The 14,517-nt window shown below is 47.1% G+C and overlaps 1 protein-coding gene across 1 annotated transcript; it reads right to left on the bottom strand.

Moving 5' to 3' along the window:
* Window positions 1-3,995: 3,995 nt before the first annotated feature.
* LOC121495567 (olfactory receptor 10H2-like) lies at window positions 3,996-4,986 on the bottom strand. The gene has a single exon (XM_041763186.1). The coding sequence runs from the start codon at window positions 4,984-4,986 to the stop codon at window positions 4,027-4,029; it is 960 nt and encodes a 319-aa protein (XP_041619120.1). The 3' UTR covers window positions 3,996-4,026.
* Window positions 4,987-14,517: the final 9,531 nt, after the last annotated feature.

The raw sequence follows: 14,517 nt of genomic DNA on the forward strand, positions 1-14,517 counted from the left end.
GTGCAAGAGAGTGGTCTAGTTTCATTCTTCTGCATGTGGATGTCCAATTTTCTCAGCACCATTTATTGAAGAGACTGTCTTTCTTCCAGTGGATAGTCTTTCCTCCTTTATCGAATATTGGTTGACCATAAAGTTGAGGGTCCACTTCTGGGTTCTCTCTTCTGTTCCATTGATCTATGTGTCTGTTTTTGTGCCAGCACCACACTGTCTTGATGACCACAGCTTTGTAGTACAACCTGAAATCTGGCATGGTGATGTCCCCAGATATGGTTTTCTTTTTTCTTTTTTATTTTTTATTTTTTTTTTAAATTTTTTTTTCTTTTTTTTTTTTTAATTTTCCCTTTTATATTTTTTTATTTATTTATGATAGTCACAGAGAGAGAGAGAGAGAGAGAGGCAGAGACACAGGCAGAGTGAGAAGCAGGCTCCATGCACCGGGAGCCTGATGTGGGATTCGATCCCGGGTCTCCAGGATCGCGCCCTGGGCCAAAGGCAGGCGCCAAACCGCTGCGCCACCCAGGGATCCCCGGTTTTCTTTTTTAAAATTCCCCTGGCTATTCGGGGTCTTTTCTGATTCCACACAAATCTTAAAATAATTTGTTCCAACTCTCTGAAGACAGTCCATGGTATTTTGATAGGGATTGCATTAAAAGTGTAAATTGCTCTGGGTAACATTGACATTTTCACAATATTAATTCTACTAATCCATGAGCATGGAACTTGCCATCAGGGAAATACAAATCAAAACCACAATGAGATACCACCTCACACCAGTGAGAATGGGGAAAATTAACAAGGCAGGAAACCACAAATGTTGGAGAGGATGCGGAGAAAAGGGAACCCTCTTACACTGTTGGTGGGAATGTGAACTGGTGCAGCCACTCTGGAAAATGTGTGGAGGTTCCTCAAAGAGTTGAAATAGACCTGCCCTACGACCCAGCAATTGCACTGTTGGGGTTTTACCCCAAAGATACAGATGCAATGAAACGCCGGGACACCCGCACCCCAATGTTTGTAGCAGCAATGGCCACAATAGCCAAACTGTGGAAGGAGCCTCGGTGTCCATCGAAAGATGAATGGATAAAGAATATGTGGTTTATGTATACAATGGAATATTACTCAGCCATTAGAAAGGACAAATACCCACCATTTGCTTCAACATGGATGGAACTGGAGGGTATTATGCTGAGTTAAGTAAGTCAACCGGAGAAGGACAAACATTATATGTTCTCATTCATTTGGGGAATATAAATAATAGTGAAAGGGAATATAAGGGAAGGGAGAAGAAATGTGTGGGAAATATCAGAAAGGGAGACAGAACATAAAGACTCCTAACTCTGGGAAACGAACTAGGGGTGGTGGAAGGAGAGGAGGGCAGGGAATGGGGGTGAATGGGTGACGGGCACTGAGGGGGGCACTTGACGGGATGATCACTGGGTGTTATTCTGTATGTTGGTAAATCGAACACCAATAAAAAATAAATTTATTTTAAAAATTGGTGAAATGTTTCAACAGCATTTCTCCAAGAACACATAGAAATGGCCAATAAGCATGTGATGAGATGCACAATATCATTACTTATTAGAGAAATTCAAATCAAACCTACCATGAGATGCCACTTCTTATCACTAAGATACAGGACAGGTAATAACAAATGTTGGCAAAGATGTGGAGAAATTTGAACCCTACTACACTGCTAGTGGGGATATATAAGGGTGTAGCCACTTTGGAAAACAGTATGGAACTTTCTTTAAATGATAGGCTAGTTCAAATGGATACTTTAGGGTAAAATGTAATTCAATCGGCCACTTGCATGTGGACCAACATGACTGTGCCACTTTCTGCATATCCCATTGGCCACTGGTCCCTATAAAGCTGCTACACCTCTTAGTCTCAGGGTCCAAGTCCCTGCTCCGCTGTGTAGGGTATACTTGGACCCAAGCTCGAGCTTGTAATAAACCCTCGTGTGTTTGCAAAAAAAAAAAATTAAACATAAAGTTACCCTTGAATCTAAAAAATCCACTCCTTAGTATACATGCAATAGTATGAAACCATATATTCAAGAAAAATGTGTACTCAAATGTGTACTCAAATGTTTCTAGTGGCATTATTCAACATAGCAAAAAGTAGAAATACTGAGAAGTTCAGTAATAGACAGATGAAATACAGTATGTCCCATTATCAATAGCCAAACTATGGAGAGAGCCCCAATGTCCATCGAGTGATGAATGGGATATATATATATATATATATATATATATATCACATCGAGATATATATATATATATATATATATATATATATATATATATATCACATCATTACTCAGTCATCAAAAAAATGAAATCTTGGGGAATCCCTGGGTGGCTCAGCGGTTTGGCGCCTGCCTTTGGCCCGGGGTGTGATCCCAGGATCGGGTCCCGCATCGGGCTCCCTGCGTGGAGACTGCTTCTCTCTCTGCCTGTGTCTCTGCCTCTCTCTCTCTCTCTCTATGTCTATCATGAATGAATGAATAAATAAATAAATCTTAAAAAAAATACGAAATCTTGCTATTTGTAACAGTGTAGATGGAGCCAGAGGGTATTGTGCTAAGCGAAATAAATCACTCAGAGAGAGATCCCTGGGTGGCGCAGCGGTTTGGCGCCTGCCTTTGGCCCAGGGCGCGATCCTGGAGACCCGGGATCGAATCCCACGTCGGGCTCCCGGTGCATGGAGCCTGCTTCTCCCTCTGCCTGTGTCTCTGCCTCTCTCTCTCTCTGTGACTATCATAAATAAATAAAAATTAAAAAAAAATTTAAAAAAAAATAAATCACTCAGAGAAAGACAGATGGCATATGATTTCACTCATATATGGAATTTAAGAAACAAAACAGATGAACATATGGAAAGGGGGGATAAAGGAGAGAGGGAAACAGCCATAAGAGACTCTTAATGATGGAGAACAAACTGAAGGTTGATGGAGGGAAGTGAGTGAGAGGTGGGCTAGATAGGTGATGAATATTAAGGAGCGTACTTGTTGTGATGGGCACTGGGTGTCGTATTTAAGCAATGAACCTCTGAATTCTATTCCAGAAACCAATATTACACTGAATCTTAACTAACTAGAATTTAAGTTAAAAAAAGAAAGAAATACAATATATCCATACAATAGAATAGTATTTGACAATAAAAATGAATGGGCCTCACACATCTACAACATGATGAAACCTTGAACACATTGTGCTAAGTGAAAGAACTCAGTTAAAAAGACAACCTGATGTATAATTACATTTATGTGAAATATCCAGAACAAGCAAAGTGGAATGAGTAAGTCACGGGAATGATGAGACGTACAGCACAGGGAATGTATCAATGGTATTTGTAATAGTATTGTGTGGGGTCAAATCACTATAGTGTATAATTGAAACTAATCTAACATCGTGTGGCAACAATACTTCAATTAAAAAAATTTTAAACAATATTTTCTGAGAAAAAAGTGGTTTCTTAGGGCTGGGGGTTATGGGAGTTGGGGAAGAAATGGGGACTGAATGGGTAGAGGTTACTTTTTTGGGTGACAAAAATGTTTCAAATTGATTGTGATGATGATCACATAACTCTGAATATAGTAAAGACCACCTGAACTGTGTACTTTAAACAGGCAAATTATATGGCATGTGGATTATATCTTGATAAAACTGTTTGATTATAAATAAAACTAATATCCAAGACACAAACCAAGGGAGGAAAAAGAAGTAAAGTTCACATTTATTGAACACCTGCTATGTCATGGGTGTTGTTTCAAAAACTTTTTTTTATTGGTGTTCAATTTGCCAACATATAGCATAACACCCAGTGCTCATCCCATCAAGTACCCCCCTCAGTGCTTGTCACCCAGTCACCCCCACCCCCCGCACACCTCCCTTTCCACCACCCCTTGTTCGTTCACTTTTTACCAGTCTTACTAGGTAGTCATTGTTCACCCCACTGTACAGATGAGGGTATGGTCATCCTTCTACCTTATTCTAAGACCACCCCCACACTGGCCACTTAGATGCTGGAGGGATAGAGTTTACTGAGGAAGGTCTTCTTCATGGCGATCTTCAGCTCCTTATTCCTGAGACTGAAGATAATGGGGCTGAGGAAGGGCGTGAGGACCGTATAGGTGATGGCCATCAAGGTGTTGCCTTCTTGGTAGTGCAGACCCTTGGGCTTGAGGTAGATAACAGAGGCAAAGCCATAGTGCACAATGACCACTATAAGGTGGGACGCACAGGTGGAGAAGGCTTTGTGCCTTCCCTCAGCAGAGGGGATCCTCAAGATGGCAGCCACGATGAAGGCATAGGAGAGGAGGATGAGGAGAAAGCAGCCCAGCAGGGCGGTGATGCACACCAGCCCCACGCCCAGGGCCACTATTGGTACATCAGTTCCACAGGCCAGCTTCAAGAGAGGGGGCACATGACATAAAAAATGGTGGATCTCATTGGGTCCACAGAAAGTGAGGTGGAAAACAGCTGTGGCCACCACCAGCCCTATGATCGAGCCACCAGCCCAGGACCAGGCCACCAGGTAGGTGCAGCCACGGGGGCTCATGAGCACATTGTAGCGCAGAGGGTGGCAGATGGCCACATAGCGGTCGTAGCCCATGACCGTGAGCAGGAAGGAGTGGGTGAAGCCGAACGTGAAGGAGAAGAACATCTGGCTGGCACAGGCTGCAAAGGCGATGGTGCGGCGGGTGGAGAGCAGGTCTGCCAGCAGGCGCGGGGTGATGGCCAAGGTGTAGAGGATCTCGGAGATGGACAGGGCGCACAGGAAGAGGTACATGGGCGTGTGCAGGCCGCGCTCGCTCCAGACAGTGGCCATGATGAGCAGGTTCCCCAGCAGCGTGAACAGGTACATGAGCAGGATCAGCAGGAAGAAGGCAGGCAGGAGATGGGGCGGGAAGGTGGAGAAGCCCACGAGGATGAATTCAGACACAGAGCTGTGGTTTAGGCCCAAGGTGGCAGCCATCCCTGAGTGGGGAGAGAGTGAAGGTGGCCCGGTGGGCAGGAGCTCTGGTTCTGCGCTGAGCCCAGCCCCGGAGGACTTCCTGGGGTGGGGGGGTCCCCACTCTGGGCCAGTTCCTCTGCCACTCGCTGCTCATGATGACTGTCAGCGCTCCTCAGAGCTGCTTGAGGTTCAGGGAAGATTATGCACTTCAAGGGCACAGTGTAGCCCTGGCGATTAGCAAGAACGCGGTAAAAAATAATACTGGTGATAAGAATTACAACTACTGTTATTACTATTATTGATTCCATATACAACCACCTGGCTTTCCTGCCTTTGAGCATGTTAATCTCTCCATGCTTCTCTCCGTCTCTGTGATTCCAAATCCTTCCTGAATTTTAAGTCCGAGCTACTCCCTAATTGCTATCTTCAGCTGTTGGTCACCTCTCTTGCGTGACGTAGAGAGGATACAGGCCCTGGTTAATTTTCAGCATTACCCCTTACTAGCTCACTGGGAACATGGGATACTAATGCTTATTCCACAGGGCTGTCGTGGCACTAGGCGAGGTGACGCACATTCAGCTCTTAGCTACTCTTGCTGTTGTGTGGTCTAACATGCGTGAATCGCTCACAAGGATGTGGCAGTGTCGGGCATCACCAGAGTCTGACCCCAGCTGGGCACTCTATCTCTGGTCATTTACCAGTGCCATTCTCTGAATCTCCTTCCCTCTCCCTGAGCCCTACCTACTCTCCTATCCCCAAACTCCTCCTTCGTGGAGCAACCAAGGCTCGCAGCTGTGGGTTCTCTCATGTTCTTCCCTAAGTGGCAACAGACTCACATCTGCCCTGGCTCCCTGTGAGGACAGCTCTCCTAAGCATCTGCTTCATCAGGTGTTGCTTCTCTGTCTCTCTGTCTTCCTCTCTCTGCCACCAACAGACTTGCAAAAAAGCAACACCTTGGGGCACCTGGGTGGCTTCGTCGTTAAGCATCTCCCTTCAGGCCCAGGATCCTGGGATTGAGCCCTGCATCTATCATGATCTCAGGATCCTGGCGATTGAGCCCTGTGTCCAGGTTTCTTGCTCAGCAAGTAGTTGGCTTCCCCGTCTCCCTCTTCCTCTCTCTCTATTCATGTTCTCTCTCTCTCTCTCAAATAAATAAATAAATAAAATATTTTTTAAAATGCAACATCTTCTTTTAAAATGCAAAATGGGTCAACAGATGAATGGATAAACAAAAAGTGGTATAATCATATAATAGAATATCATTTAGGTATACAAGATCATGAAGTACTGACACACGCTACGACACTGATAAACCTTAAAGAGATTAAGCTGAGTGAAAGAAGCTAGCCACAAAGACCACATAATGTATGATTTAATTTATTTGAAATATCCAGAATAGATAAATGGATCAAAGCAGAAAGCAGGGGACACTGGGGTGGCTCAGTGTTTGAGCATCTGCCTTCAGCTCAGGGTGTGATCCCAGGGTCCTGGGGTCAAGTCCTGCATCAGGCTTGATGCAGAGGCTCTCTGCCTCTCTCTATGTGTCTCTCATGAATAAATAAATAAAATCTTCATTTTTTTAATCTTTAAAAAAAAACAGGAAGCAGATCAGCAGTTGCCAGGGAATAGGAGTAGGGTAGAACGGAGAGTAACTATTAATGGGTTAGCAGATTTCCTTCTAGGGTGGTGAAATATCTTGGAACTAAACAGAGGTGTTGGTGGCACAACATTATGAATGTTTAAATGACACTGCATTGTGCCATTTAAAATGGCAAGGATGTAGAGAAATTGGAACTCTAGTGCCATTACAACTCTAGTGATTGTACAGTGGTGCAACAGTTATGGAAAATAGTATGAATGGTCCCCCCAAAATTAAAAATAGAACAACCTATGACTCAGCCATCCTACTTCTGGATCTATATGCAAAAGTGGCGAAAGCAGGGCCTCAAAGACATATTTGCACACTGGTCACAACATCATGAGTCATGAGCCCAAGAGATAGAAACAACCCAAATAGCCACTGATGGATGAATGGATAAACAAGGTGTGATATATCCATACAATGGAATATCATTCAGCCTTAAAAGGGAGGCAATCCTGTCACATGCTACAACACATGAACCTTGAGAACATTATGCTATGTGGAATCAGCCAGTCCCCAAAGAGGAGGAATCTTGTATGATCCCACTGATGTGAGGTATCTAAAGTAGTCAAGTTCATAGAAACAAAGTAGAATGAAGGCTGCCAAGGACTACGGAGAGTGAGAAATGGGGAGTTTCGTTTAATGGGTATAGAGTTTCTGTTTTGCAAGATTGAAAGAGTTCTTGAAATCTATTACACAACACTGTGAGTATACTTGAAACCACTGAACTGCATACTTAAAAATGGTGAAGATAATAAATTTTATGTCATGTGTTTTTTGCACAACAAAGTATGAAGATGTGCTACAACATGAGTGAACCTTGAAAATATTATGCTATGTCGGTGGGTGGAGGGGGGGGGGAAGCCAGGCACGAAAGGTTGTCTGAACCAAAGGGTCTGATTCCATCAATATGAAATATCTAAAATATGCAAATTCATAGGCACAACAAGCAGACTAGTGGTGGGGGAGGGGTTGGGGATGGATGGGGGTGTTGGTGGTGATGGGGAAGTGACTACTAATGAAGGCAGTGTTTCCTTTTAGGGTGATGAACATATTTTCCAACTAGAAAGGGGTGATGGTTGCACAGTATTGTGAATGCACTAAACGCCATTGATTTGTACACTTCAAAATGGTTAATTCTATACTATGTGAATTTTGCCTCCTCCCTTTTTTTAGAAAGCAAAATGAGCCTGTCCTTGGGCCTCCTCTCCCTCTGCGCGCGTCTCTTCCCCTGGTTCGTATGCAGCCCAGCCTGTCCCCAGAAAGGGACAGAGTGAGTGCCCAGTGCCAGAGGGGAGGTCCGGAAGGAAGAACCACCCGACACCTGCTCTTAACCCTTCCCGCTCCTTCCAGGGCAGCCGCCGAGCCTCCGCCCAGGCGTGTGTGAGAGCAGAAGAGGAGGCACCTCAGCACTGCTCCATTCTGGGGTGGGCGGCCTCCAGTTCTTACAGACTGGGACCTGGGGGCCCCTTTGTCTCCCAAACACCTGCATATGGATGTGTTCCCACACTTCTACATCCCTGCATTCCGCTCCCCAGCCGCCCCCAGGCGCGCAGCGGCCGAGAGCTCCCACACCAGCGATGCACACAGAGGCCGGCGTGCACCTGCGGCCGCCTTAGGGCCCGCGCGCTCACACGGACGCGGAGACCCCGCCGCGGGGACGGACTCACTCGGCCACAGCCACATCTGCAGGCGCACGCAGACGCAGCTCTCACAGCAGGCGCAGCAGAGGCGGGAAGACCACGAATAACGCCCGTGTCCCAGACAGACAACCTTCACCCTAAGATCTGCGGCGACGGCCAGGAAGCGCACGGGAGGCGCGTGGACCAGGAGCCCGAGGGCACGATTCCTGATTCCGGAATTAGAGGCCTCCGCTCAGGCATTGTTTGCTTCCCACTTCCTGGTTCTGGGCCGGGTTCTGGGTCGCAAGATCCACCCCAATACCATTACCTACAGTCCTTCCCCACATCCCGCGCGCGCATCACCTCCTCGCCTCTGTTGGCGGCTGCGAGGAGCGCTCTTGGGGCGTCGCAGAGGAAGCCCTGGGTCCCCTCACTCACACTCAACACCGGGAGCTCAGAAGTGGGGTGGGCAGGGCGGGAGGTGCACCTGCACTTTATCTAGCTCTACTCCAGTGGCATCCCAAAGGCTTCCCAGAGGAGGCGGGCGGGTGGGCGGGCGCAGGTTGCAGGCGGGGCCATCCTCAGGGGCCGAGAGTCAGGCGGGGGCCTTAGGGAGTCTTCCAGAAGCTTCTCTGAGATTAGCCCACAGCAATACATGCAGCCTCCAAATCTTCCCTGAGGCCTCCCAGCTGGGCAGTAGAGGATGGTTAAGTCAGAAGACAGAGGTGACAGGACTGCCTCTAACTGGGCAGGGGAAGGAATACAAAAGGAGGCTGGTGCCCCTCCCCCCACTCTCTGAGCATACTTCTTTGCTCTTACCCAGGGTGGATTATGGACACTCCGTTCCCAAAGCTCAAGCTCCATCCACACCCCACAAACAGGCTCCCCTGGGCCATCCTAGAGAGGACAGCACAGGTTCCCAGTGTTTTGGTGGGGGAAACCCTGGGTCCCAGCGCCCCGGAGTGGGTCCGGAAGAGGGGCTGATGTCCGGCCTCTGCAGAAACAGAGGTGCCCCGCCAGAGATGGGATGTCGAAAACATGGCCCTGCTCTGGGCCCAGGCTGCACCAGGCTGAGGACTGAGGAGGGATGGAGGAGGCAGTGCCAACCCATCACAGCCATCGGCAGCCAGGCTTGTCTTGTTCTAGGGCCACAATGCAGCTCAGTGCCCACTGTCCCAGCTTCTAGTGGCTGCCAATCCCCTTGACTGCATCATTCAAATCTCTTCCTGTGTCTTCACACGAACTTCTCCTTGTGTCTGTATGTGTTCTCCTCTCCTTATAAGGACACCAGTCATTAGACACGAGCATTTAGGAGCGCAACACCCAGGGTGATTTCATCTTGACATCCTTATCTGATTATACCTATAAAGACCCTATTTCCAAACAAGGTTATGTTCTGAGGTTCCAAGTGGACATGCATTTATGAGTGACACTATTTTAACCCACCACAACATCCCTCCTGATTTCGTTCTCTGCTTCTGTTCTGAGCTCTACACCTGCTTCCAACACAACATCAGAGGGATCCTGCTAAACAAACCAAATTACTTCCTCCCCATATGCTTAGAACCAGTTGCCTAGTCCCAGATGCCTCGCTGCAGCCAAAAATCTGGTCCTTATTAGCTTCTCCAGTGTTCTTTCTTGGCTCCCTCTCCCTATTCCAACACAGTACCCTCACTTCGTTTCTCTAGGGTAAAATGAGATGGGAACATTTTCAATTTTGTGAGTGTACCAGACCTCTCATCCCCAGGTTCCACTGCATCCCTCATGCCCCACTCCCATCTGCTCCAACCAACCAGTCGCAGGTCATAGGCTACCTCCTTCAGGAACCTATCCTGCATCCTGCACCCTTGACTTGGCCAGGTGCCTCTCTGACTCCTAGCTTGCCCTGAAGTCCCCCATCACATGGTGCTGTCATCACCAGGTTGTGGGTTTGCGCTTCCCACTGGACTTCTACAGACCTCCTGAGGGCAGAGATGGCATCTCACTGGTTGCACGCCATGTTCCCAGCACCCAGAATGGTAAATATTAAATGGAAAAGTAAATATTCAATAACAATGCATTAAAGAAAACAGTGGAGGAAGGACATGCATTGTGCTGCGAGACCCTACAGTGCAGGCAGGAAAGGAGGGAAGTGGCATCTGAGCTGAACTCTGAAGGATGAACAGAATCTGCACACAGCATCAGGCGTCACAGAGGGACTGGCAGGCAGAGGAACCGGCATGAGCAAACGCATGGAGAAGTGCCCAGAATGGGGTCCGAGGAGGCTGGAAAGTCAGACAGGGCCAGCAGAAGACCCAGAATGTGGGGGCAATCTGGGGGTTTCCTGGCACCACTCAAATCAGAAAACGACATCAGAGGAATGGATGTCCAACCAAGGAATGAATTCAGGACAAGGAGAAAGATCATTTGTTGCTGCTTCTGGGTGCCCAGAGAGGTAAGGGTTTTAGGCTAAGGTCACAGAAGGGGGTCAGTACTAAGCCAGGAGATGGAGAGGAGCCCAAGGTCTCAGCTCAGCTGCATCTTGCAGCCCTGCCTGGAGGGGGCGCTGTAACTCTGGACAAGTGGCTTGGCCTCCCTGAGCCTCAGTTTTTCTTGAACTATGGCCCCATGCTTTCCTTTGTCTCGCAGGTATTTCTTGTAGACCTACTATGTGCCAAACTGTGTGTGGCCCCCAGAGATAAAATGAACAATAACCAAGGTCCCTCGAACCACAGCCTTGTAGCTTTGCTCAGCTGTTCTGCCAAGCAGGACCCATGCATTTCTGGGTCTCTGCACTGGGTCTGACCCAGGAGTGACCAAGAGATATTGTCCAAGTCGTTTCCTTCCCAACAATCATCAGCCCCCACTGGGAGCCAGAATCTGTGCTCACAGCTGTGGGCGGAGAGATGGGTCAGACCCAGGCCATCCCCAAGAGTAATGTTCTGCACCTGCTTCCCTCGCTGGCACCGCACCCCTGGCCCTGGGTGTGTGGGGCAGGTTCCCCCGAGTCTCCCATCTGATCCCAGACACAGGAACGTGGCAGTACTCTCTAGTGTTAGTGGCAAATTAATTGTCAGTGGATTTCCTTTTCGGATCTTTTTACCTTGATGGGTTTCAGGGAAGTCAACAGGACTGTAGTGTCCCAGAAGTCTGCTGCACCTCCATGGCATTTAGCTCCCAAGATCTGAGTGACTTCAGCACTCGCCCATCTCCCCGCTCCTTGCCTGGTTGCTCTTAGGGGTGGCACTCAGGTCCAGTCACTTTCCATCTCTAGCACCAACTAGGAACACCGTGAATATTTGTAGGACAAAATTCCCGCTACGGATTGTACAGTTAAGTCAAGTTGAAAAACTCTTCAACCCGCTGGTCATCGTCTTGTTTAAGAAGTGCCCCCACATTTTGCTAGGCAGCTGTGTGACGGTGCATGGAGGGAGGAAGCCTCATGCTTGATCTGGTCTCTTTGATAACTGGGTAAAGTCGGAACAGGCCACACGAGTTGGTTAGTTTGATAAGCATGACCAGCCTTGGTACTGTGTGCCAGATAACTCTTATCTCCAGATGAAAGGAAGTCCAGCCCCAGCTAGCATGTATCCAACAGCTGTATATGCAACGTCTGAGCCCTTCTCTGGGGAGCCCCCAGTGACCAGGACTGACATGCCTGCTCCTGTGGACATGACAGTTAGAGGGGAGAAGGTGAATGACAAATAACTGAATTTAGGCAAGAATATGAGATGTGTGAAGAAGAGAAGGTGGTAGGCTAAGGAAGTAGGGCAGATTGAGAGGGTTTTGTGGAGAAGGGGACATTTTAGCTGAGACTTTCCCCTCTAGTGGTAGAGTGTGAGGAAAGGGTGCCGTCAGACAGAGGGAATGGCATGTGCCAGAGACCTGAGGTGGGAAGATGATTATCCATTTAAGGAACAGAAGAAAGCCAATGTGACAGGGGGCTTGGATAAGAAAGGAGGCAGTGAATAGCTCAGGATGGCTTAAAGGCGATCAGGGATCCAAACAAAAGGACCCTATCCCATTATCCTAACTGCCAAAGGATAGTACTCATCTACATGACATACTGGCTATGATACACACACAAGGGTAGGTGGATTCCTGTGATGTCAGTCACATAGTCACACCTGAAAAGTGAGTTTAGGGATGAGCCATTCATATTTCAGAAGGATTTTGCAGCTCACATACTTTCTGTAGTGTTGTAATGAAGGATGAGTTTATTTTCTCAGCCAGTTTTATTGAACATCTATTAGGTGCCCAACTGTGGGAACACCACAGTAAGCAAGTTCAGATTAGTTCTACTCTCCCAGGGCTGCCAGTCTAGTGGGGAAGGAAGGGAGGTGTTGATCAAGTAATTTATACAAAACAGCACAGAGAGCAACTGTGGAAGTAGAAGCTTCAGCCACCCTCAGAGCTCTGGAGACCTTCACCTCTGTCTGTGCCCAACAGCATGAAGCATGGAGTGCTCACAATAGCCACTTGGCCCCAGGTGGTTTGTGGGCTATGGTTCTCTCATGGCACATGTTGTAGAACTTGGCCACTTTGAACTCCAGGAAATTGGTGCATGGGCCAAGAAATGGTCACCTCCATTTCCCACCTATGTCTCTTGGTACTAATCAAACACCAAGTCTGAGCTTGAGACTAAGCTTGAAAACTATCCAGGGACTATTCCTCTGGAGTGAGCTGAATCTGTGGCTCTGTCTCTACCTTAGTTCTGAGCTTTGCATTGAAACTCATTTGCCTACTGCTCTGTGGCCGATCCTTGGGGACTCCTTAATTTCCACAAATAAAGTGGAGATGGGAAATTGTGTGTCAACTTTTAATGAGCCCCCAGCTATCACTTAAAATCCTGTGATTTGTTCAGTAATGAACCAGTCTTGGTTTCTAGAGCTTGCTATGCCGGCCGGGCTTGGCAGATTCTACAGGGAAAGGGTCCCATTGCGCTCTTTAATGCCATTGACTGACTCCTAATGAGCAGAACTCTGTTCACCTCTCTGTGTCTTCCAGGAAGTGTGCCCACGGGCTTTAGCTGATGGGCTCTGAGTACATGAGGGCAGGACTGGAGGTGGTACATTCAGAAAATCCTACTAATCCTGCTACCCCAAGATATCACTTCCACTGAATTCTCTGGGGCTTGTTGTTTACTTTAAAGAAGTAAAAGACAAAGACTCTGTAGCCACCATTGTGAACTGTTCAGCTCTCTTCAGGCTTTTAAACACAGATTAATAGGCAAGGGTTTGTAGTAGGCAGAGTTGTTTGTAGTAGCTTGGTGGCTCTCTGTCTCAGGCCACTGACTCACATCAGACAGACTCAGGTGGAAATCGGTAATAGTACCGGCCTAATGTATAAACTGTCTGGTACTTAGTGAATGTTCAGTAAGTGCTTGATACTGTTAGTTCATCACTTAGGAGAGCCCTGTAGGAGTCTGGGTATAGTGAATGGAGCCAGCTCACTATTCACCTATCTTACCCCATGCCTTTGGAACTCAACATCCATTCATCCATCAAACATTATTGAGTAATCTCTGTGTTCCAGGCTCTGGAAACTCAAACACAGAGCAACCAAGATGATTCCTTATGGTTTTTACTTTCTCCTGGGGAGAAACTAGTTTATGAAAATATGAGCTAATGAGTCACACAAAAGAAGTGCTAATTTCAAGGAAATGGATTTGTGGTTGCAGTTCTTGGGCCAGATAGTAGCATCCAAGTCCACAAATAAATGGATATTATATCAGAGTCAATATGGGCTGTGACAAAATTATTTTCCTGGATTTGGACTCTTCCCCAGTGAGAATCAGGTCCCATTGTTGTTTGTTCAAACCTACTGTTATGAGCATGCTATGAAGGCGCAAACACATGTTGTGTCTTTCTCTAACATCAGCTTTATTCAATCATAAAGCAAGGCTAACATAATTGAAAAGCAGTTTAAGGATTCCAAACTCAGTGACATTTTACTACATGTTTAACTTGACTTTATACAAGTCACACAAGACAAAGTTACACAAGAAAAGGGTAAGAAGTTAACAGACCAAATGCAAAGTCAGTTCATGAGCATGCAGTTGGGAAGAGGCCTTGGCCTGGTCTGAGTCAGCTCTCTCCACGTGCTGCTTATTATGTTCAAGCAGTGGAGGATCTCTGTTGTGTTCAGAGATCATTTGGGCAGATCTTTTGCAAGCAATTACGTTTTTGATGTGGTCAGATGTGAAAGGGGCAGTTTCTGGAAAGTCTGACAGTTTGCTGTAAAAATATTCCTTTTTAAAGGAGTTTAATCAGTCTTGGGCCTTTGTAGACTTCCTTTGGTTCTGCTGGT

This window comes from Vulpes lagopus, chromosome 7 (genome assembly GCF_018345385.1).
Source record: "Vulpes lagopus strain Blue_001 chromosome 7, ASM1834538v1, whole genome shotgun sequence".
NCBI lineage: Eukaryota > Metazoa > Chordata > Mammalia > Carnivora > Canidae > Vulpes > Vulpes lagopus.